This window comes from Chrysemys picta, chromosome 3 (genome assembly GCF_011386835.1).
Source record: "Chrysemys picta bellii isolate R12L10 chromosome 3, ASM1138683v2, whole genome shotgun sequence".
Classification (NCBI taxonomy): Eukaryota; Metazoa; Chordata; order Testudines; family Emydidae; genus Chrysemys; species Chrysemys picta.
Window position 1 is genome coordinate 200,191,270 of NC_088793.1, and position 24,982 is coordinate 200,216,251.

Here is a 24,982-nt window from a genome sequence, read left to right on the forward strand (position 1 = left end):
AATCTTTTCCCCTTTATTTTTAAACTATTGACTATTTTCTTGTTCTTTGGCTCATGTCAATCTGCAATTTGATTGGAGCTGGGTGCATTTTTTTTGGCGAATATCAGCCAAATGAAATAAATTTGGGAATTTGACATGAATTCGCCCAATAGTTTCAGCCAAAAGTAATTTGGGGATACCAAGATGCCATTCACAAAATGGCTGGAGGAGGAGGAGATGGTGGTGGTGCTCTCCTTATAACTTTTAGCTAAATGCTTAGGGCACTCATTGGAGATGTGGGAGAGCCAGGTTTAATTTTTCCCTCTGCCTGACGTGGAGCAGGGATTTGAATGTGGGTCTCTCATATGGCACACAAATGTCGGTGTTAGTGCTAGCCTCTGTCTAACCACCATCTGCTCCTCCTCCTCCGGCTGTTTGGTGAATTCAGCCCTTCACACATGCTTGAAAAAAAAAAAATGCTCGACATTTTGGGTCGAATGAAACTTGGTTTCTTTGACCTTAAATGATTTTTTTCAATGTGCCCAACTTTTTCCGCATTTTTTCATTTCAGTTCGACCTGGACCAAAATGATTTTTCAGAAGTGCCAGCGAACAAAAGAAATCAGTTATTTCCCTAGCTCTAATTTATATAATTCTTTGAACTTTTCGTATTGTTTTCCAGTTAGTTTGGATTGATTTGGCTTTGTAACCCTACTTTATTTTCATTTAAAATCTTTATATGTACTTCCGGTCAAGATACTCAGAGAGCTGCAAAGTTAATTAAAAGGAATCAGGATGCCGTAATATGCACACAACATGAATACCTGACAATAAAAAACCCAGAGAACACCAGAACAAATGACATGGCAACATATTTAAAAAGACTGGGGAGGGGGGATGAATCCTTCACATTGGCTAAACATTAAAATACACCTACAATATGAGCATTTGCAGGCAATTTTGAAAGTGTGAAAGGATGAGCCAAGCTGATTGTCCCATGAGAGCATGTTTCACACCCTCAGTGTTTCCACCCACCACTGCTAAAGCTCTCTGAGCAATCGACCTCAGAAACAATGACTGAAAAGGAGAAATGTCAATGAGGACTGTCACTCCCCTTCTTTCGAAATGGCTATAATTGACCAGTAAACGCCATCAACTGCGTTGTATGTTTTAGTTCTGTAGGTTTTCTTGTTTCATTCTAGATTTAATTTTGGAGCGATTTGGGTGTTTCTCTTCTCATGGATGGTAGAAACATATTCAAAATTATTTACTTTTTTTTAAAAGCGAAGTTATAACTAAAGCTGAAATAATACAGTACCAAATTCGGTGACTTTCTCTATCGGCTGCATACGCTGGACAGAGCCTCAGATGCCATAAATCAACATAGCTGCATTGAAGTCAACAGAGTCATACTGAGGGTCTGCCCTGTTGGTTCTCTTCACTACAGCACAGCCATAATCTTACCTGGTCGAATTGCTGAGACAGGCAATATCCGATGTCCAATAAACTTTCCTCCTTCTTCGTATACGGCTATCCTCAAACATGCCAGAGAAGGCAGAACCACCTACAGGAACACATTTGGTACAATTATCGGTTGTCTGCTATAAATAAGAAAAGCTCCTTCTGCATACAAGACATATAGCCGAGCAGAAAGATAAGGCTCTAGTGAGCTAAGAAAGAGTTCTATAGCCATACTAGGAGTTTGCCATAAAACAGGTCGGAGGGCATACGACCCGGGTATGAAAAGAATTCTGAAATGATTGTGCTTCAGTCAAGTAACAGGTGGCACCACCTCTTCTTTACAGGCGAATAACTCATTGATAGGGAATGTCTAGAACAGCCAAATCTGAAGCTGAGAACTTACCTCTACATTTTCAAAGCAGCGTGTGACTCTTTCGCATCATGCCTCTCATTAGGCCTGAATGAGGCTTTGAAAATGTAGAGTTTAGTGACAATGTAAGAGGTGAAATCATGAGTGTCACTCCAAACCGATGTGTCCTAAGGACGCCTTAATTAATTAAGCAGGGCAGTGATAAGCACATTAGTGCTGCTAAAACCATCAAATAACAAATCCATCAATCGGTGTGTTTTAAGAGGGAAAAGTCTGAACAGGTTGCTAGACCGTAGTTATTTAATTACATAAAGCATCCTGACAGGCTGAATAGATTGAGGCAGTTTAGCATGCTTGCATAACGCCAATAACAGTACCCTTCATGAGTGCTTTCCCTTGCATGGCTACACCTAACAGAGCTCTCCAGTGCTATAGCTAGTGCTTCAGAACACCTATGCTGCCTTTCACGGATCAGGCAAACGATGTTTACTGGACAGGTGAAGCCAGGGCAGAGTTGGGTATGCCTGGGATGCTAACCTTAGCCTCAGGGCACGTCTTCACTACCCGCCGGATCGGCGGGTAGCAATCGATCTATTGGGGATCGACTTATCGCGTCTAGTGAAGACACGATAAAATCGATCCCCGATGGCTCTGCCGTCAACTCTGGAAATCCACCGCAGCAAGAGGCGGAAGCGGAGTCGACGGCGGCGCGGCAGCGGTCGACTCGCCGCCGTCCTCGCAGCCAGGTAAATCGACCTAAAATACGCAACTTCAGCTACGCTATTCACGTAGCTGAAGTTGCGTATCTTAGGTCGATCCCCCCTCCCCCCGTAGTGTAGACCTAGCCTCAGTGAAAGGATGGAAAAGTCCTTCAGGGTTGTACTAAGTTCCCAGGGTTGCTACAATGGATGGGCCTTGGTGGTGGAGGAAGAAATACATTACAAGACTATAATAGTAGTAGGCCAGAAAGGAACCTGCACTAACTTCATAAACAAATACATGATGTGATTTCTTTCGAAAGAGAGATTGCTCTGGTGATATATTAAATAGCGTGTCTTTCTCCAGAAGGACGGGTGATTTGGTAGGAAATCAGTCTGCCTGTGCGAGAAGGATTAATCTTTTCCTTTATGAGGTAAGATATGTGAAAGAACTGAGCTTGGAAGGCCTGTCCCTTTCGAAAGCACTTGTTCATGGGGATCAATATTCAAGAGAGCGGGAAGGCCCAGGTGAGCTAGGGCCTAGATTTACAAAGCAGAACGCAGTCAAAGAGGAGCTTGCAGCTCCCAGTCCAACAAGGAGTAATGAGACATTTCCTATCATCCAGCTTATTTCTGGCAACAGACACATCCCCCAGTCCTTATCCCTGGCACATGGGGATAGTACAGGGGGTGTGTCACAGAGCTGTTGAGCACGACATCATCAAATATTAACCCTACAGGGCTCTCCAGTGGGATGTAGTCTTTTGTCAGATTGGCCATGACCCACGGCTGTTTTTTCTGCAAGCCATCAGACAGAAGGGCTTGCTTGCTTGAGTAGAGTCCTAGAAAGGCAGTCTCTGATTTCATCCTCAAAAGCTCTGTGCCACTGGACCTTTTCTGCTGACAAGAACAGGGACCCAGGAGTCTGGACTGTTCATGTCCCAAAACAAGGCCTATTAGAAACCAAATGCATGCTTGGCTTTGAATGAACATTCTTACATTGTCTTAAATTTTAGTAAAGGCCCAAATCCCACAAGTAACAGACTCTACCTTAATTCCTACCCAACCGAATGGTACTGTAAAATATATGCATCATATCTCATTACTGTGTCGTAGAGAAGCCATGTATAAATAAACATACGTGTTGTAAGGCTGGTTAAACATGCATCATTTTCTCAGAACACACTATGTAGAAATCAGTGTTTTATTTATTTTGTTTATATTTCACCTAAAAATATGTAGGCACTTAGTTTAACAGCCCACTAACAACAGATTATATGAGTTAATCTTCAAATCACTCCGAATAATAATCCAGGCCCATTATGAGCCTGGAGGCTCCCAAACATTAGGGTAAAACCGGTAACAGAAATAAAATATATTAATTAAAGGCCTATGAGAACAACAACAACAACAAAATGCTAGCGCTGTTTCCAAAATCCAGCCCCGGCAGAACGCCAAAGGGAAGGAGATGTGCAGACAGAGCCTTCAGGTGAGGGAGCCCAACTGCAACTCCTAGAAAGCTGAGTTTCTGACTGTGCAAGTGCCTCCATGAGCTGTAATTGCTGTCATGGGACGTCAGGAAAAGGCAGTTTCTCTACTTGATCCAAGACTAATTAACTGCATTATCCAGTAAACTAAAAATAGACAATACTACAGCTCTCTTTAGGAAATTGGCTGCACTGTGAGATACCAATGCTGCAGGGGCATGATTCTGAAAGATGCTTAGCACCCTCAGCTCCCATTGACTTTGCAGGATTGGGTCCTCTGGGTAAAATTTTCCAAAGCACCTAAGTAACTCAAGAGCCTACCTCCCGTTGTAAGTGAATCGGATTTAAGCTCTTAAATCATCTGGTCCCAAATTATTAAAGGTATTTAAAGGTGTTGCTGTGCTCAGCATTGCAATGCTTAATTGATTTAGGAACCTAAATTTTCTAATCAAAAGGGATTAAGGCACTTAGGCATCAAAATCCCATTGACAGTCAATAGGATAGGCTCCTAAGTGCCTAAATCACTTTATAAATGAGACTTTGGCTCCTAAATGCAATGCTCAATGCAGCAACACCTAAATACCTTTACAAATCTGGGTTTCATGCACTTTGGAAATTTTTGCCTGGTATGTACAGAGGCCCAATCTTGTGTCAATGAAGCCAACAAAGTTACATCAGTTGACTGGGGGGAGGGATAGCTCAGTGGTTTGAGCATTGGCCTGCTAAACCCAGGGTTGTAAGTTCAATCCTTGAGAGGGCCACTTGGGGATCTGGGGCAAAATCAGTACTTGGTCCTGCTAGTGAAGGCAGGGGGCTGGACTCAATGACCTTTCAAGGTCCCTTCCAGTTCCAGGAGATGGGATATCTCCATTAATTATTATTATTATTATACTGATTTCAGTAGGAGCTGGCTTGATTTCACTGGAGCAGGGGTGGGCTCTACAGGATAGCGGTTTCAGAGTCTCTTAAACTCTCTCTTCAGCAAATGCAATCACTCTGATTTTCTGTAAAACACAAAATTAACCTAGTGGAAAGCAATAAAATAATCACTGTGCGCTGCAGGGAAATAAACATCACACCAACCTTCTTAAATACTATGGGTTCTTCTTCCCATACAGGATTAACAGCATTGCCTTGAGAGGTCTTTGTCTTTAAAGCTTTTCGTCTTGTATCCACAGGCAGGCCAAACATGTCTACTTCTACATAAATACCAACTTTTTTATCCGAAAGAAACTGGCCTGAAATTATCTAGAAAACAAGATAGGTGCGTTTGTCAGTGATTAATAAACACAGCTTAGTGGATTCTGAAATTTCAGGCTGCAGTCTTTCTAGTGATGGTATAGTTCTCTCCTAAATAAACCCCAAACTCAAAGCAAGCATTCTCTAATATTGCAAATACAGGACTGTAACATCACGTTATGGTAAATAAAAAGATAAGGTTACACCAGAGCTATGTCTAGTGATGTTGCAACAAAGGCAATGATAAAAGAGCAGATGCACTTGTTTCGCTTTTGTCTCCTGCCAGCCTTTTTTTTTTAAAGGTTGTTGATGAATTCCCGGAGTAACCAGGAGCAGAGGGATATTCAGCCAATGTCAGGGGTTCTTAAAGAACCTCGGATTTGCCCGAAGTATGCCAGCTCCCATTCATTTGTGAGGCCTCAGCATGTACCATGCCCTGACATCACAACTAGCACAATCGCTACTGGACAGTCAGAAGGAGCCAACTTCTGGCAATTGCCACATTGCTCTTAGGGACTCATTCCTGCAAAGTGCTGAGCAACCCCCGAGAGCTCCTAAATGACCTCCATTTAGATGTGGTCTCAAAGCTGCCAACCACCTCTTTAACACATGCCCTCACACGTCTGCTTTGCCACAGCTGACTTGTGCCTGCAGCCTCAAGGTGGATATCAGTTCCCTCCTAGTGAACAAAACTGGATATTTTGTGGGTGGCTTCTGGACAGGAGAGATGGTTTGGCTGAATAGACCTATTAATGAAATAAATTGGTTTTGTAACTCTGGGTACGAAACCATGACTTTTATAACTTCCTGAGCTCATTGCAAAAACAACCCTATTATTGTATTAATTGACACTAAACAGCATGCTCTGTTGCTCATCTCAGTGCAAGTTAGCATTTAGCATGGACTAGGGATGTTTTCAAGGTTATACGATTTGAAAGACAGCACCTCATAAACAAAAGCTTAAAAATCTTCAACCTCTTCTTAACTACATCAGTTTCCTGGTAAGTCTTATGCGATGGAAAAGAAAAGAGATTGGAAAGGAAATTAAAAACAAAACACAAGAAAATTTACTTAATAGGCAATATTCCTTCAAAATATGAGCGTCTGTTTTTTTAGGAATTTAGATACCGTGGAGTTTAAAAATTAACTCTGCCCCACTACAAATTAAACGTATCTCATTGTCTCAATTTACAGTATGTCTACACTGCAATTGGAGATGTGACTGCAGCACATGTAGACATGAGTTAGCTCTAATCTAGCTAGAGTGAGTACCAATAGGGTAGCCATGGCAGCATGGACTTCAGCGGGGGCTAGCTGTCCATGTAAGTGTCCAGGGTTCTGGGTAGGCTTGTACAGGCTATGCTGAAGCCTGTGATGCCACACCTTCTTGTGGTTGGTACCTGCGATGGGGTGTACAAACCCCATACTGGAAAGGTACAGGTTAAAGAGATGCCTTGGGCCCAGGCGGCTCTGCTGCACCACACTTGCAACACCCGCACAGGCTGGAGGAAGAGCTTACAAAGGGGAACACTGTCCCTTAGTGGCATTGGCAGGCAGGCTGTGGAGGTGAGCTGACCTATACTCTGAGCTTGTGAGAAGGTGCACCATGGAGCTCTTGCTGCCTGAGACCTGGCTATGGTGACCTGACCGAGCCTACAGAGAAGGGACCGGTGACTCTTTGAAGGCCAAAGACTTTATTTTTGTGTTTTAGTTCTTTACTTTAGCTGGTGGGAACAGAGGGGCCTGGTGGGAAGTGACCCAGGGAGACAGCCGCATAGCATTTTAGGGTGCAGGATTTAGCTGCCTACCACTGGGTCCTGGATCGGAGCCCAGTTGACAGGGTGGGCCTGGGCTTCCCTACAAACCTCTGCAGAGGGGCAACTACAGAAGCCTATTCCTGAGGTGGGGAATTTACTTGGGGGGTGGGAGGGAGAAGCCCCTGAAGATAAAAGGGTCTGCCTGTGCGATCTTGACCCCAGGGGTAGAGTCCTGAGCATCCTGCTTAATCCTGAAGGCTTCCCCACTGTTGGACTCTATACATATCCTGAAAGGGACAGACTTGAATACATGACCTGGCTGGAGGGCGGAGTCACCAGAAAGCCAGACGACTGCAGGGTAAAGCAGCAGTAAGAAAGGGGGATGCCCAGAAGACAACCTGCCACACCCCAGCCTGACCACTAGGCTGCGCTGGTGATGAGCGTCCCTACAGTGTGGACACACCTAAAGGAGATCTGTCAGGGCTCCAGATAAACCAGAAATATGTCCAAGTTCTAACATAAACAGAATTTTCAACAACTGTGTACATACCTTCACAGACAAGGTGTTGGCTACTATTCCATCCACAATACTTTCAGTAAATGGGTCAAAATGTTTGTCTGGTCTTCTCATAAACTCTGGCTTTAGCCTGTAACCACTTTTGCCATTGTATTCATACATCCCCATGTTTATTTGCATAGACAAATCTAAGCAATAAAAATATCATGAGGAATTAACTTCTGGATAAGTATCAAATATACAAAAACAAGTACAGCTGCAGTAATATGACTAAGCACAGTGTGAATAAACAGCTATTTCTTGAGCACTGCTGTCACTTAAACCTAGGTTTCAGGAAATCTTTCACTGGAAGACTGAAGTTTCACTCACACAATCCTCAGTGGCCACCATCTTGGATTCTCTCTGTAAGAGGAGGGAATTCTCTAGAGATGTTCCAGAAGATGTGGAGTAACATTTTCAAAAGAGCCTAAGGCCTAGATTTTAAAGGTATTTAGGTGTTGCTCTGCTCAGCGTTAAAGAGCCTAAGTGACTTAGATGGCTATGTCTCATTTTCAAAAGTGAGTTAAGCTCCTAAGTCCTATTGACTTTAGGGTGACCAGATGTCTGGTTTTCGACCGCATCACCCGGTCAAAAAGGAATCCTTGCAGCTCCGGTCAGCACCGCTGACTGGGTGGTTGACTATCTGGTTGGTGCCACCGCACAACGGGTCTGGCAGGCTTCCTGCTAGCCTCCACACCTCGCAGCTTCTGGGAAGCAGCCAGCATGTCTCCACTCTGGCTTCTACGCATAGGGGCAGCCAGGAGGCTCCGCATGCTGCCCCCACCCCAAGTGCTGCCCCCGCAGCTCCCATTGGCCGGGAACCGCAGCCAATGGGAGCTGCGGGGGCGGCGCCTGTGGCTTGGACTCCACACTAAGCCACCTGACCCACCTCCACGTAAGAGCCGGAGAGTGGACATGCCGTTGCTTCAGGCAACTGCTTGAGAAAAGCACCACCCGGTGCCTGTACCCCTGACTCCCTCCTAGGCCCCAAGTCCCTGCCCCAGCCACGATCCCCATTCCGCCCTCCAAATCCCTCGATCCCAGCCCGGAGCACCCTCTTGCACTCCAAACCCCTCATCTGCAGCCCCACCCCAGAGCCCGCACCCCCAGCCGGAGCCCTTACTCCCCCCTCCACACTCCAACCCACATGCCCCAGCCCTGATCCCCTTCCCGCCCTCTGAACCCCTTGGTCCCAGCCTGGAGCACCCTCCTACCCCCAAACCCCGCATCTCCAGCCCCACCTCAGAGTCTGCACCCCCAACCAGAGCCCTCACACCCCCGTGAACCCCAACCCCCGCCCAGAGCCCCCTCATGCACCCCAAATTCCTCATCCCCAGCCCCACATCAGAGCCTGCATCCCCAGCCGGAGCCCTCACCCTGCCCCGGACCCCAACTCCTTCCCCCAGCCTGGAACCCCCTCCAGCACCCTGAACCCCTCATTTCTGGCCCCACTCCGGAGCCTGCACCCCCAGTCAGAACCTTCACCCCTTCCCATACCCCAGTTCCCTGAACCAGCCAGGTGAAAATGAGCCAGTGAGTGAGGGTGGGGAGAGTGAGCGACAGAGGGAGGGGGGATCAAATGAGTGTGGGGTGGGGCCTCGGAAAAGGGGCGGGGCAAGGGTATTCAGTTTTGTGGGAGTAGAAAGTTGGCAACCCTAGTTGACTTTCAATGACGTAGGCACCCAGATGTACAATTTCCCTTTTGTGCACGCACATGCAGGTGTTTGTGGGAACAGCGAGCATGCATTTCACGGGATGCACCCATTGGGCCCACCTACGAAAATCTGGCCTTGTCATTATGTACTTTGCCAAGAACAGTTGAATCCAGGTGTTATTGCAAGAAAAATGATTAATAACAATTATCTCTGGAGACTGAGGGAAAGTTAGTTATATTTTCAGTTCATTACACAACAAAGAGGTGCTGCTTTTAACATGCAAATATTTGCAGGCCTACATATGAGATACTTTTATTTTTTCCAATACACAGAAAACCATTTCTACATTTCAGAAACTGCAATATGGTAACGGTTGGTAAATGACGGCTCTTTAAGATGACCATTGTGTGCATGTTGAACTACAGTATAATATGCTAATGAATTTGAGAATAACTTGGGTTCAGTGATAGGAATGAACAAACAGCTTTCTAGAACTGGTCAATAGCCCAACATCTTTTGTTGAACAAAACAACTCTCTTGGCTTCCAATCACAAAACCTATTGAAAAAGTACAGCCACTAAACCAAGGAAAAACTGAGACTTACCTACAGTTTGGAAGTTAAGAGCAACCAGTTGACAGCCAGCATTCCAGAAGACTTGTGGCATGTAGTTTGAGGAATCTACACGTGTTCCCTTTGGATAAATCCTGCTAAGCTGCCTTTTGTTATATCTAGGTGGTGAATGGTTAAGATACAGAACATTTGGCAAAATAACTATATATACTTTCAGTCATTAAATGTAGATGCTCTTTACAGAACAGTAGGTTGCTTAGTGGAGTTCTCCAAACATACTACATCCACAGATTCACGTTCTTGGGAGGGCGGCTAGCCTATACACATACTCAGGTGTCTAAATTGAGGTTATAAAATGATACATGACATACTTTTATTTTGTTCCTGTGAGGGCTAACAGACTCTAAAGAAGCAAGGGAAAAACATGGGCATGTGTGGATCTTAGAAGACAATATATTTGTAACTTCAGTTACACAGTAAAGAATCAAATATGGTCCTAAATTTCTCTACAGAAACGAACCAAAGCTGGACTGAGGAAAGCCGAGTTAAGAAGTAACTGCTCTCCTCACATGAGTTTCAGATCTAGCCTCCACATAGAGAAAGCAATGGTGAGTAAACTGATGTAGCGAGCCTGAGCTTCAAATGGCCACTCCACAAATTTTGGATATGGGAATACATTGCAGTCTAGATGTAGAAGTTGCTCTCAGTTAATGTTCCGTAAGGCCATTCCTCTTTGTGAATTGCAGGCTTCAAAAGAGACAAGGACATACACCGAGAGTTGTTAAACTGAAATGGACTCCCCTTTAGTTATTTGTCTCCAAAAAATAAATCAGTGCAGCTAGCTCCTGGTAATCAGGGAAGAATCAACTGTGACCAGGAATCAAACTCCCATATGACTATGCAAAGTACTGAGTTACCCAGATGATCTCTCTCTGACAAATTGTCCTTTGTTTCAATTTATCTTCTATCATTTTATATAACAAAGTACCATTGCTTTGTTTTCTCACATGCTCACTAATGATTTGACTCACTCTTCCTCCCCAGATCTTGAATCTGTATTTTAAGATGATCCCTTTTGCCCCTAATCCACATCGCAAGAATTCACTCTCAAAGCTCAATAAGGTCTCATCAGATGCCAGCTCCCTTTGCTAATGGAAGAGGTAATCAAGTTAAAGTTAGGCTAGGTTCCAAACTTCCCAAACTCATGTCTCTAAAGCCCAATGAAGAACCATAATGGCTTTTATTCAGATTTACAAAAGCACAGAATGCATCTTTCTGAATGCCAAGGATACTCCACGAATTCCACTGGAGACTTCGTGAGTTGCTCAAGCCCTTTGGTTTCCACAAAGGAAGACATTTCAAAACTCCTGTTGCGTTCTGTAGTTCAAAGGGGGAAAACAGTGATAGATTAGAACATTGTTGTTTGCTAGGTTGTCGTAGCCATACTGGTCCCAGGATATTGTAAGACAAGGTGGCTGAGGTAATATCTTTTATTGGACCAACTTCTCATGGTGCAAGAGACAAACTTTCAAGCTGACATATAGTAGAGCTGCAAATTAATGGGTTCATCGCAGTGCCTATATTCCATCTGCTATTCAATGACTTACCTATTTCACATCACCGTTCATATCATCAAATGATTTCCAAGATTTCCTTTTTCCATTCTTTTTAAAGGTTTCAGAGTAGCAGCCGTGTTAGTCTGTATCCGCAAAAAGAAGAACAGGAGTACTTGTGGCACCTTAGAGACTAGCCTCTAAGGTGCCACAAGTACTCCTGTTCTTCTTTATTCTTTTTAAAATATATTTAAAATTAAAACGCTTGACAAAGCCACATGCTCGGGGAAATTAAAACCACAAATAAAAGGAAAACAAAACAATGTTTCTGAGCCAGCGAGCCTCCAGAGTTTGAAAACATTCATTAGGTTAGACATAGCTCTAACCCCACACTTTAACAGCTGCCAACCCCAGCTTTTACTACATGGAGTGCTAGGGGGATGAATGATCTCATGAACCGGGAGGGGAAGCGCTGAGGTAAAATGCAAGCGCACACCGGGGTGCAAACATTGTCCAGTTCTCTCCTTCTTACTGCAGGGCTTTACTAGCTTTTCCAGTATTTCTTCCGGTGGCATCCAAGACGAGGATGGAAAATGTCAAAGAGAACAGTCAGAAGTACAGTGTTCTGTCAACTATTTTAATCGCCCATTTTCTTGCTGTTCAGGATGAATAAAAAATCAGCACACGCTGAGTGGCAGTGGCAGTCACGCTATTCCCACAGCTATGATTTCCACGACATGAAAAGCAGAGTGCCGGCCTTGTTTACTGAGGGACAGTAAAGGTGTTTCATTCTAGGCAGAGGGCACCATTAGTAAATCTTATCAAGGACTGGGAAAATGGTGCAAAACGATAATGTTGCAGAAACACAGGCAGCAAAAATCTCTGGGAATAAATCAAAATACATCGTGGCTGAAGAAATGCTGCTAGAATTTGGGTAGTAAATTAGGGCCAAACCTTTGGATTAACATCTGGAACAATATACCAAAGGTCATGGTGAGTTCTCCATCACTGGTCGTTTTAAAATCAACGTTGGAAATTTTTTATTTTTTAAAGATCTGCTCTAGGAATCATTTTGGGGGAGTTCTGTAGCCTGTCAGACTAGATGATCACAGTGGTCCCTTCTGGCCTGGGGATCTATGAATTTGAGAAGGATGCCTTCTTTTCCTCTGAAAACTTTTAAAAGTCCTCAGAGATCGAGATCATTTTAGTTGTCCAGGCATCTCATGAGACAATTAGTTGGGATGGACACATGAGCTGCTTAAAAGTTAACACATTTCTCTACTCGGTTTGTGCAAGGATGCATTTTTAAACATCCCTAACCGTTAAACCAATGCATTTGTCAATATATTTGGTACACTCATGATAGACCATGGCCCAGACTTACAAATGTATTTATGTACCAAAAGTTGCAGATAGACATCAAGAGGGATTTTCAGAAGTGCCTAAGTGAGTTAGGTGCCTAACTCCCTTGAAAGTCAATGGGAGTTCTGTGCCTAACCTGTTTACGCCCTTTTTGAAAATCCCACTTGATGCCTATCTGCAACTTTTGGTACCTAAATATCTTTGTAGATCTAGCTCTATGCATTTATAGCAAAAAAAAAAAACAAGTTCAGGTTATAAGGTTCAGAGGTATTTTCCTTGGATAAAAGCGTGAGAACAATTGTTTTGACATGGGAACATGCAATTCTTTTTCATTCTCTCAACTCAAATAAGACTCAAAGTGTGAACTTTAAAAAAGAATCACCTAGACACACAAACCAGGGACAGTTTCACTTTGAAAAAATGCATGTTTTGTAAGGACAAGAGCGTATGAAAACAAGGTTTAAATAAGGAAACTGTTTCCACACCTTAGCCACGGCAGTATAAAGCGAGCACTAGAATAAAGAGCTGTCAGGAATAAAAAGGACTAGACTTCTTTGCACAGCACTTGCTCATCCTATGGAGTTTGCTACCGCAACAGCCCACAGGTACAATTGCTGTCAGGTGGGTGTTAAAAGTGAGGGAAATGTCATGATGAAGGGTATGATTTTTGGCATGGCCATTGTTAGTAAATTTCACAGCAGAGGTGTGGGGAAAAAATGGTAAGTCATGGAAAGGTCACCAAAGAATGCAGTACACAACGATATAGTGGGAGTGCTGAAAACTGAAGCCCAGAGCATGGGGTTTGGAGAGTAACTCCACCCTGGATTCATTCTATTCCACAAGGCTGGGTCCAGCTCCCCACTACCGGCGTTCTGAACTGGCACATGGGGTCACAGTGCCACTCTGGTTTGGCCCATCTGCTCCTCCTTCTTCTGAGGGGTGGATGGGACAAATCCAAGTGACGTAGCCTAGCACAATGCCACTAGATTTCAGGCCCAATCAGATGTGTTCTTACAGCCACTGCCAAGATTCCTTGGAGTTTAATCAAATCCACCATTTGCGTGACTGCCATGACAAATCTGTAGCCCAAGTTGCGACCCATTGTATAATGGGATATGACAAATCTTATGTTGCTACGTTCCCTACAGCCACAGTAAAGAAATGGCTGATAAAGAAAGTTTGCTTATGTCTCAAATAGGAACATGGGAACTGCCATCCAGAATCATCCCAGTACACTCTCTAACCCAGTAGGCTGTCTCCTACGGTAGGTGTGCCAGATGCTTCAGAGGTAGGAGTAAATAATCCTGTAATGTAATAATCTGTCCATATAAGAAACTTCTTCCCAACTCCAGGCAGTTAGAGGCTGGCTCATGCTCTGAAGCAAGAGAGCTTATATCCCTTCTAAACGGTTTGCCTAATATAGTTGTGGATGGTCTCACTTTCCATATAAGTATCTAGTGCTTTTTAAAAAAAAAGTTCCTGGTGTTACTGGTAGTTGTGGTAACGAGTTCCATAGAGACCATCAAGTACCCATCCACCAGGAAATGCTGGGCATGGTAGAAAAAACATTTCAACCATCAGCTCATGCACAGGAGAAATGCATGAGCCTGACTAAAAAGCTTGCCCCAATAACCCAGTAAGGGTGAGATTCTACGCTATCCCTCTCAGGCAGTGGTGCTCAACCCATGGCCCAATCAGCACACAGCTGAGGCCCAGGTGACATCCTCAGGGCCATACAGATAATATATATATTGTGTGAATGTGGCCCACATAACACACAGAGAGCTGCATATGTGGCCCACAATGGTAGATAGGTTGAGAACCACTGTTCTAAGGGTAAGTCTACACCACAAAAAAAAAAGACCTGGGGCAGCAAGTATGAGAGCCCGAGTCAGTTGATCTAGGTGAAAGGGCTAAAAACAGCAGTGGAGATGTTCGGGTTCGGCTGAAACCTGGTGAGGAGGGAGGCATCTCGGAGCCTGGGCTCCAGCCCACATGGGAATGTCTCTACATTGCAATTTTTAGCCCTGTAGTGCGAGTCCTGCGTCTGTTGATCTGAGCTCTGAGACTCACTGCCATGGGGTTTTTTTTGGCACTGTAAATATACCGTGAGAAGCAGAGCACAGAACTCACAGCACACAAGTAGGAGGCCTCTGGTGGCTTTAAGCCACCTTTGCATACAGTTAATTTTAGACAGTTGCAGAGACTGGAGAAGCCCTCAGTGTAACTTAGGTCATCCTCAGAATCTCTCCAAGTTACAGCGACCTGGCAATGCTGCCTAGAATCTCTGCAATGCTATGTGCTGTGGCCCGGTCCCCATTCCCATCCCATGGGCTGACCCAGAGTTTTTAGGGATCCTTTACACTGCTCCAGACCTCTTACTTGCCATAAAACAGTCACAGCGGGAGGGGAGAGACAGCCTAAGCTCATGGCTTGATTGGGCTAAATGCATAGAGCTGGCTGCAATTTGCATATTTAACTTAAAAGGAATAGCTCCCTTTTGTGTCTGTTATTCCCTCTAGTGAGACGTGTGCACAGCGTTTCTACGCACCAGAATAGCATCCTGAAATGGAAAAGCCGGGTCAAAACCCCTGTGGCTTAAGTAAGTTCTCCTTTAAATTTTCCCCAAATTCATTTTGCACATGAGGCACGGACCCCTCAGAAAAAAAAGCCTTTCATTCCAGCAAATTCCAAGCCATGTCGCTTGCACAGAAGTGGCTACAGTATTGAGAGCTGATTCCCATTCACCAAATGCCTTGGCACCTCTCTTGAAATGAAGCAATTAGTTAGTGAGTGTCTGTGACATCTGAGTGAGCTCTGTTGCCTCACAAAGCTCTTTGAGGCAAAATACAAGCCAGAGGCACAGTGGAGGCCAATTGACCTAGGTTGGTCTTAGAAGTAATTTTGTTGCAGTCACTCGTGGATTGAAGAGCCTGGCCTGCTCTGTGCAGTCAGAACGAGAAGCCAAGTGGAAACAGGCAAAAACTGAACAAGAGTTTTCCCTGCTCCTGCAGAGAGATAACAGAGTAGGAGAGAACTCTCCCCATCCTTAGAGGGAGCCAGAAGGTGAACACCACCCCCCCACAGGTGAAGGAGCTGTATTTGCGAGCACAGCACAGGGGAAAGAGAGCTTCTGGTAAGAGAAGCAGCAAAATCAGATGGTGGGAACTATTCTCGGGACAGCCTTATAGGCTCAAAGGCTACAGTGCACCAGGATCACTGAAGGTTCCATCGGGTGTTAAATCTTCACTGAGTCCTCACTCCTTTTGCAGTACCACTGCCTGCTGCTTCACCACACCCCTTGGTTTCTTTCCACACTTAAATCGTTGTGGTTTTTGCCCACGCTGCCCCAAGCCACCACCTTCTCTTTATTCAAATCCCTCCCTAGCACCCACTGCTTTGGTGAAGGCCAACAACGCTAATGCAGCTGGCTGAGAAATGCTCCCACGCACCTGCCATAAAAACCAAAACGAAGCCTGGCTGTGCTCGGGGTAGAGACCATCCTACAAGCTGGATTGTTTCAGCTCCATGCTCCTTGCTGCTGGGATGGGTGCTTTGTGCACTGTTCAGCAGCAAGCTACTGGAACTCACTGAGGTCTTCTTCCAGCACCCTCTTTCTTTAGGAACTATTAGCCAGAAACCCCGAAGGCCTCTCAATACTATCGGTCACAGCCTTTAGCTTCTAACGGGGACAGAGTCCCTGTCACGCTCTGTAGATGTTCCCCTCCAACAAGAAATACCTTCTCTGCACTCATCTTCAGCAAGCCGAGTCCCATCGTAGTCCCTATCTTATATAGAGATGGAGGCCTTGTCTGTATTAGCATTGCGTTTCACATTTCCCACCCTTGCTCCAGCCCTATCGATGGGAACACTGTGGAGTGTGTGTGGGGTGGCTAGTGTAGGACTAGCCACCGGTATTGTCATCGAGGCAACAGAACAGTTTGGGAATCTGAATAAGCATCCAAATATCCAAGCCCTTCGAAGTTCATTCTTTTACTAGTTAGAATATGGGTTCTGTATGAATCAAACAAGATGAGTGAACTGAAGCCTGTGAATCTCTATACCAGTGGTTCCCAAACTTGTTCCGCCACTTGTGCAGGGAAAGCTCCTGGCGGGCCGAGCTGGTTTGTTTACCTGCCGCGTCCGCAGGTTCGGCCGATCGCGGCTCCCAGTGACCGCAGTTCGCTGCTCCAGGCCAATGGGAGCTGCTGGAAGCGGTGGCCAGTACGTCCCTCAGCCTGTGCTGCTTCCAGCAGCTCCGATTGGCCTGGAGCAGTGAACCGGGGCCACTGGGAGCCGCGATCGGCCGAACTTGTGGACGCAGCAGGCTTTCCCTGCACAAGTGGCGGAACAAGTTTGGGAACCACTGCCCTATACATTCCACACCGGGAAGGTTTCCAGAGCCTTCATGATAAAACATCATTCCTTTTTATTTTATTTATTTTAAAGCTACCCCCATGTGGCTATTCAACTTCCATATGACCTCAATGGAAAGTCTGAGAAAGACAGAGCCTTCAGGTTCTAATGCTCCCAGGAAAGAAAAGCAGCATTTCTTTGTCTTCTATTTAAAACGTGTTGTGTTAGGGTTTGTGGCATTTGGCATCTTTTAGCCATGCTTTACCAAAGGGAAACGCCCATAGTAATGGAGGAGCTAGCAACTGCAAATGATGTTCGCAGTTCTGAAATGGCTCGGCATTTAATCAGCTGTACAATTAATAACAAAAATGATGATGATAATAATAATAACGGGTATTTTTGGTCAAGTTAGGAAGGATAGAAATTGGCCATATAAACAGGATAAGTTCTGTGCAGAGACATTTATTTCCGTAGGGATGCTTTGCACTTTAGGGCAAGGGTCTCAAATCACTTGACAAAGTTTAATTCTGCTTTACTCACCTTTGGGAGATAAGTATTATTGTCTCCACTTTTATAAATGAGGAAACAGATATGCAGAGGGTAAAGAGAGCTGCAGTCTGAAAAGGAGTGGGTGGGAATGGATCTGTGCTGTTCTCTGCTTCTCAGCAGGGTGCAGCAATGTAAACCATCAGTTTAAATTACTGTACTTTTAAAGTTTTAGTCTGTTGAACATTAATATCCTGTTGGATTGTATGTGCTGACATTATATGTGATTTTATGAAGTATTGCTCTATGTATTACTGACATATATTGTGAGGTTGGGAACATCCATAACCAGTCTTTCAGTTACAATAAAGGGGTAGCCATCAATAGCCAGACAGCATTAATAGCTCATCAATATCCATCAAGAAAAGGATCCACTATCCCAGAGACTCCTATAGCATGTAGGCAATGGAGACTGCTTGACCAATGGGGACTGCCTGATCCTTCCGTCATAGCAAAGATCTTTCCAGCAACCTGAAAGGAAGTATAAGAGAGGGGAAGTGACATCATCACTTGGCATCTTCCCCCCGGGAAGAATGTCTGGAAGACAAAGACTATGAACGGGAGAAGGGTGGTCCCAGGCTGGAATGTAGTCGTAGCCTGTGTATTGACAAACTGTACCTGCTTGTACCATCTGTCAGGGTGAGACATTATTTGATTCAACTCTTGCTTAGACTAAACGTTTAGGATTTAGAATGCATATTTACTTTTGATTTTCTTAACTATCTCTGACCTTTATGCCTATCACTTATAATCTGTCTTTCTGTAGTTAATCTGTTTTATATTTTACCTAAAGCAGTGTGTTTTGGTTGAAGTGCTTGGGAAAACTCAGCTCAGGTTAACAAGGGCAGCTGTAAGTCCACTATCCTTTTGTTGGAGTGGTCAATGAGGTAATGAGCTTACATTGGCCAAGCTTCTGACTAGTGCAACACGGTATAGTTCTGGGATACAAGACGGGGGAGCTGAGGGGAATTGCCTGGAGCTTCCTTATTGAAGGTTCATGAGTGACTAGGAAATCATTCATGTAACTCAGTTGGGTGTGTCCCTGCCTGTGGATGGCTGTGTAAGTGCAGTGCCTATTAGAGGTTTGTAGTTTGACAGCAGCATCACAATGTGAGAGGCAACCCAAGTTGGTGGGTTCAGAGGACTCAGCTAGTCACAGTCCAGGTTGCACCCTGGAGACCCCGTCACAGATACATGCTGGATTTTTCATAAATGTGACTCCTGGTGCGGTATCTTATTTGAACTTTAAAAATCTGCTACCGGCAAAAAACAGAATATTGAAAATTAAGACCTTTATCCTCCTCTATCGCATCGGGACCCCGGAATTCAAGAAACCCAGACCCAGCTGCCCTGGTGTTACCGGTGTGCCATCTTGAAACTGGCCTATGACGTCCCCGCCAAGGGCCACCTGGGGCACAAGAAGACCCTGGCCTGAGTCCTGATGCGTTTATTTTTTTTGGCCCTGGGTGCATCAGGAGGTCAAAAACTGGTAACCCATGCCTGAATGCCATCTGGCAGTCCAGAGGGGGGTACCAAAGTCGCTCCTGGTCTCCTTGCTGGTGATGGAGGTCCCCTTCGAGTGGGTTGCCATGGACCTCGTTGGACCACTCCTGAAGAGCACTGTTGGGTTCCACTACATTCTGGTCCTACTACCACTGAGGAGTACAAGCTCCTGGCCTGCTGGCAGGGGCCATACGAAGTATTCTCTCAGATGGAGCCGGTAACGTATGAAATTCGGCAACTGAACTGACGGAAGAAAAAACAACTATACCATGTCATCGTGGACTATGCCACCAGAAGCTATTGCGATGCAGAGCATCACGGCCTGGACCATTGCGGGAGACCTCCTGAAGTTTTTCGCCCAGGTAGGCTTACCCCGAGAGATTCTCACCGACTTCATCTCCTGGCTATTCCGGCAAGTGTGTGGGCTCGTGGGGGCCAACAATTAGGCACTTCCGTCTACCACCCCCAGACCAACGAACTGGTCAAACTTTTCAATCAGACATTAAAGGAAATGCTGCGCAAATTCCCCCTGGGAGAGCTGTGCTGGTGGGACCAGCTAACTCCACCCCTGCTGTCGGCCCTCGGGGAGGTGCCTCAGTCCTCCGTGGCGTTCCCCCATTCAAGCTACTCTTCAAGTGCCGGCCCCAGGGGTTGCTCAACCTGGTGTGTAAGACCTGGGAGCACTCACCGTCGCTGGCCCAGGGACTCGTACAATATGTATTCCAGTTCCAGGAGCGCCTGAACCATGCCAGGACTCTGGCGAAGGAAAACCTGCAAGCTGCCCCAGGGATCCAGGAGTGATGCTATAACCAGGGGGCACAGTCTCGGATCTTTGAAGCCGATGAACAGGTCCTGCTCCTACTACCTGCTGAGGAGTACAAACTCCTGGCCCACTAGCCGGGGCTGTACGAAGTAACCTGTCGGGTAGGGGCCAGTAATGTATGAATTCAGCAACTGGACAGGCGGAAGAAATAACAGTTCCACCATGACAACCTCCTGAAGACTTGGCAAGACCAGGAGGGTCTATTGATTGCCCCTTCCTCTCCTGAGCCAGACCTGGGCCTGCAGCTCTCTGTGGCAATCAGCCCCGAAGAACCACGACTCAGGGATACCCTCACCAAGGAACAACAGAGGCAGGCTTGAAGCCTGTTGAAGGACTTCCGTAAGACCTTCACTGCCCTACCTGGCCAGACCACTCTTGTCTACCAAGCCATTCTGACCAACTGGGGGGGGGGTGATGGTTGTGAGGTGACATGGCACCTCCCATGGTGTGACCCTGCATTTTTGAATTGACTTCCAAAGGGTAAACAGGATCTCTAAATTCGATGCATACCCAATACCCTGTATCAATGAATTGCTTGACTGCCTCGGGGAAGCTCGCTTCATCACCGCCCCTCACAAAGGGCTGCTGGCAAATCCCCCTTAACCCAAGCTTGAGAGAGAAGACAGCGTTTGCCATGCCAACTGGGATCTACCAGTTTATCCGGATGCCCTTCGGTCTCTATGGGGCCCCCACAACCTTCCAGAGGCTGATGGATCGCCTCCTCCTGCAGCCCCAAGATTCCTACGCTGCAGCATATCTCAATGACATGGTGATATACAGCCAACGCCAGGAGAACCATCTCAACCAGGTGGCAGCTGTCGTATGGGCCCTGTGGGCCTAAATGCCTGCCAACCCAAGGAAGTGTCGATCACATGGCAGGAAATGACATACTTTGGATACACACTGAGCCGAGGACAGTCATGGCCTCTCATTGGAAAGGTCCAGGCCTTGCAGGCCTGGTTACCACCCACCATGAAGCAACAAAGGCATCAGTTCTTGAAGCTAGCCGGCTATTCCCTCTGACGCTGACAGAGAGGAACCGCTCAAAACCTCTACAGGGAGTATAAACGTGCATCCAACAGAGAATTTAGTATTAGAAACAGACAACTTGAAGACAAACATCTTATTATAAGTTGGACCAGTACACACACACACACAATGTTAAAACATGTTTTCAATGTTTTATAATGAAGCCGTGAAGCTGGTTCAAGATAGAAAGTGATGTAAAGACTTCTTGCAGTCCTATTATCGCTGTTGAGCTGATGGATGGGAATCAAAGATATATAAATATATACATACATTGACTGAACAATGAAGTTTTAAATATTTCAATACATTTGTTTGGGGGAGTTACTTAATTTGATTCTGATGAAGCACTTGTCATCACACTCATAGCAACTGCAATACAAGGATCAGTAGATGTAAAATCTTGTATAGAGATAATGGATTTAGGCACCCATAACCCTGGTCGTCAAGGGCCTCCATAAATCTAGGATTTAAAAATTAAAATGCGATACACTGCTTTAACAAAAAAGAAATGTCAAGAACATGTTGTCTCCTGTCAAAACACCGTGAAAAAGGGCAGGGAGATGGTAGGGGGTTCTGCTCTTAGACAGGAAATGCTGCTGCTCTGTTTATTAACGATGCTGCAAAGTGCATTCCCAGCAAGACTTATCAGTGAAAAATCAGCAGGGGATGAAGTTATAGCCTAGGCTGTGGCAGAAAAGATAGATTGACATGAGGGGTGGGCTCTGTGTTTATACTTTATCTGTCATACGTGCAATGTGGGCACAGCGTAAAAGCACTTGCTGTTTCACACTCAATGCTCACGATCTCATTGTTCAAAAGTCGACAATACGCCTTGCTTTTCTGACACTGTTTATTCATGGACATTTAATTTGATGAGCAAAGACTTTTTCAGTTCCAGAAACTTTGTCGAACCTGCCGCACACACTGCGTACCAATGTTTACCATAGACAAAACTGAATGTTTAGACCAAAGCCTATCTCAAAATGAATGTGGATCTACTGTCCCTTGATACATGTGCGTAGTTCCTAATACTCTTAACAGGATTTATGCAATGCACTAAAGAGAGAAATGCAGAGAGTCATCAGTTCTCTAAGCACTCTTCTCCTATACCTATCAGGACAGATCCTTCAATGGGGTCTACTTGACTTCCATGGAGATATGACAACTGAATTTACACAGGTTGAGGATCTACCCCATATGTTCAAATAATTCCAATTGAGATAAGAAAGCGACCTCCTAAGTAATTCCCAGTATAAAATGATGCTATGGATATTTAGATTACTTACTTTTTGATATCTCAAATGACTCAAACTTCACTGGCTGTATGTAGTTCACCAGGTTAGACATTTCTTCAGTGGCCATGGCTTCTCTGCCAGCAGTGCCCTAGAACAAGGATACAAGGGAAGGCTTTTTGTTTAGTTCATATCAAACGTCACTGGTGGGATTTCTATAAAGTAGACTTTTTATATCTAAGACTCCAAGTGCCCGTTACCTGCCACAGCAAAGTCAATGGGAGCTTTACCATTTACTTTAGTGGGTGTGGGATCAATGTCCAATAGATCATTATTCATTTGTATATGCAGATTATCTGGCCTATTTCCCTTTGATATGTGGCTTGGCTTATCCCCTTTAGGCTCCTCATCTAGAGGAAGGGAGTCATTTTTGTTTGTTTTTGTCAACAGGATGTTAGCCAATGAAATTCACTCTGAAAGACGTGAAACTCTTGGAGGGAAGGAGGAATTTCAAGGGGACAAAAGGAAATACATGTGAAATAGTCTTAATTAGCCTTGTGGGAGTTTCACAGATTTATGAAGAGGAGACCTTACCACTCTATTTAATAGTTAAATCACATAGCTGATATTTTAAGACTTTATACATGCCTGTAAGATCCCTTGGGAACAGACTGCATTATCTTATCTTCTGAAAAGTGCTGAACACATTGTGAGAACCCATATAATTGAATAATAATAAATGTGTCTCCTACAGATTTCAACACAGAGCTGTCACAGCATAGTTATATATAAGCTTGTATATATAGCGATATAGGTATACACATATATACACATATATATATACACACACACACATATAATAAAGAAGTAGCTGTTTAAAACTGATTAATTATATCTTATTTTATTAAGTTAAAATATGAATAAAGTGAGCAACAATGTGCACGTGTTGTTTAAGAATCCTTTTAAGATTATTGGCAAATATTTCTAAAGTTCGTATTATGTTTTAAGTGCATGTTTTCCTTTTTCCACTAGATGGCAGTCCAACACTTAGTAATGCAAGCCATATTAAAGGATCAGAATCATTCCAGCAATATTTCAAAATATTTAAATCCTTACTTCATCCGTTGACGATTTTTTGCAGTCATCATCATAGTCATCGTCGTCGTCACTCTCGATCTCTGCTTCTCCTGCAACATTTTAATTACAATACAATTGTTGGCTGAAACAATAATTATAATACCAAGACTACCTTCAAGTACTGTTGCTTTAGAGGGTTCAACATTTTAGGGCAGGGATTCTCAAACTTCGGGTTGGGACCCCTCAGGGGGTCGCGAGGTTATTACATAGGGGGGTAGCGAGCTGTCAGCCTCCATCCCAAACCCCGCTTTGCAGCCAAAATTTATAATGGTATTAAATATATAAAAACATGTTTTTAATTTATAAGGGGGGTCGTACTCAGAGGCTTGCTATGTGAAAGGAGTCACCAGTACAAAAGTTTGAGAACCACTATTTTAAGGGGACAGCCTCTTATATAAAACACCAAATTTACTGTCTTGAGTGGTTTAGCCATCCTCAACATCACTGACTTACTTTGGGGAATCTGCCTATCAAACAAACAATTCCTTTGTATCTTTGTAAAGGACTTTTGTGGTCAACAAAACAGTGATTCAGAACAGCAGTTTAGATGTTAGAATAATGAACTAAAAAAAAAATGCTGCATTGTGATAGTCCGTGCATATACAATATCCCATATTATTAACCAAGGATAGTCCAATGATTAGGACTTGGGCTGACTTGAGTTCAAGTCTCTCCTCTGCCACAGATGTCCTGTGTGATGTTGGGCAAGTCACTTACCTTTTTCTTTATGCCTCAGTTCTCCTTCTGTAAAATGGGGATAATAGCACCTCCCTACCTCACAAGGGTGTTGTAAGGATAAATACATTAAAGATCCTGAGGTGCTCAGAAACCATGGCAACGGAGACTATATAAGTACCATTACTTAGACTGTAACCTCTTTTTTTGTACAGTGCCTAACACAATGGGGCTGCATTCTCCATTAGCCCTTATGCACTACTGTAATAAACTTAGTTATTACTGCTAACAACAATGTACTTATTCAGTAAATAATGTTTTGGGTTAAATTAAAATATTTAATATTTTTATTATCATAATATATTGAAAATTGTGAGGCAGATACTCAGTGGCTATAAACTGGCAATAGTTCCTTTGATTTCAATGGAGCTATTTCACTGTTTCTGTCCCTGCATGTTTGTCAGCTCTGAGGTGGCATATCACGTACATACCAGCAGAGGACGGTGCAAACTAAACAATGTGAAGAAGCTGCTCAAACAGCATTCTTTTACTCAAAAAGTACTGAATGACATGAGACTGAATCACACAGATTTTTAAGCCTTGTTCTCAGTTATTTTATACCAATCAAAACCCTATGGGCAAGACAGATTAATTTGTTACTAAATCAAAGAAACATTTTCCCTCCAAATAAAATAGTCTTATTATAGTGCTTTCAGGAAACAATCACGTTCAACAAAAACCACAGCCTTATCTTTCTTCCTTAGAAATTTCTACTGTAGGTTTTACTTTCAGAAAGAAGCCATCAAAACTGAGCTTTAACTTACGCAGCAGATGCCTACATGGACCTGCTAGGACAATATGTTTTATGACAGGCTGCATAAATCTGTTTATTTCACAACCTTTTGCCCACGGTTTTCACTTTTCTCGGTTAGCCACGGCAAAGCCATTTTCTTTTGGCACCAGGAACGGCTAACATCCTTGCCTGCTGCAAAAC

General features: G+C 44.3%; 1 protein-coding gene across 3 annotated transcripts in view; it reads right to left on the minus strand.

Annotated features, from left to right (window-relative positions):
* Positions 1-24,982, minus strand: part of PLCB1 (phospholipase C beta 1) — a 623,222-nt gene that overhangs the window by 127,682 nt on the left and 470,558 nt on the right. For all 3 annotated transcript variants that reach the window (XM_065589796.1, XM_065589798.1, XM_065589797.1), the window contains 7 exons: positions 23,293-23,363; positions 22,231-22,327; positions 11,065-11,149; positions 9,806-9,930; positions 7,541-7,695; positions 5,078-5,242; positions 1,443-1,542 (listed from right to left, as the gene is read on the minus strand). In XM_065589796.1, coding sequence (XP_065445868.1) covers positions 1,443-1,542; positions 5,078-5,242; positions 7,541-7,695; positions 9,806-9,930; positions 11,065-11,149; positions 22,231-22,327; positions 23,293-23,363 — 798 coding nt within the window. The remainder of the gene's footprint in view (positions 1-1,442; positions 1,543-5,077; positions 5,243-7,540; positions 7,696-9,805; positions 9,931-11,064; positions 11,150-22,230; positions 22,328-23,292; positions 23,364-24,982) is intronic.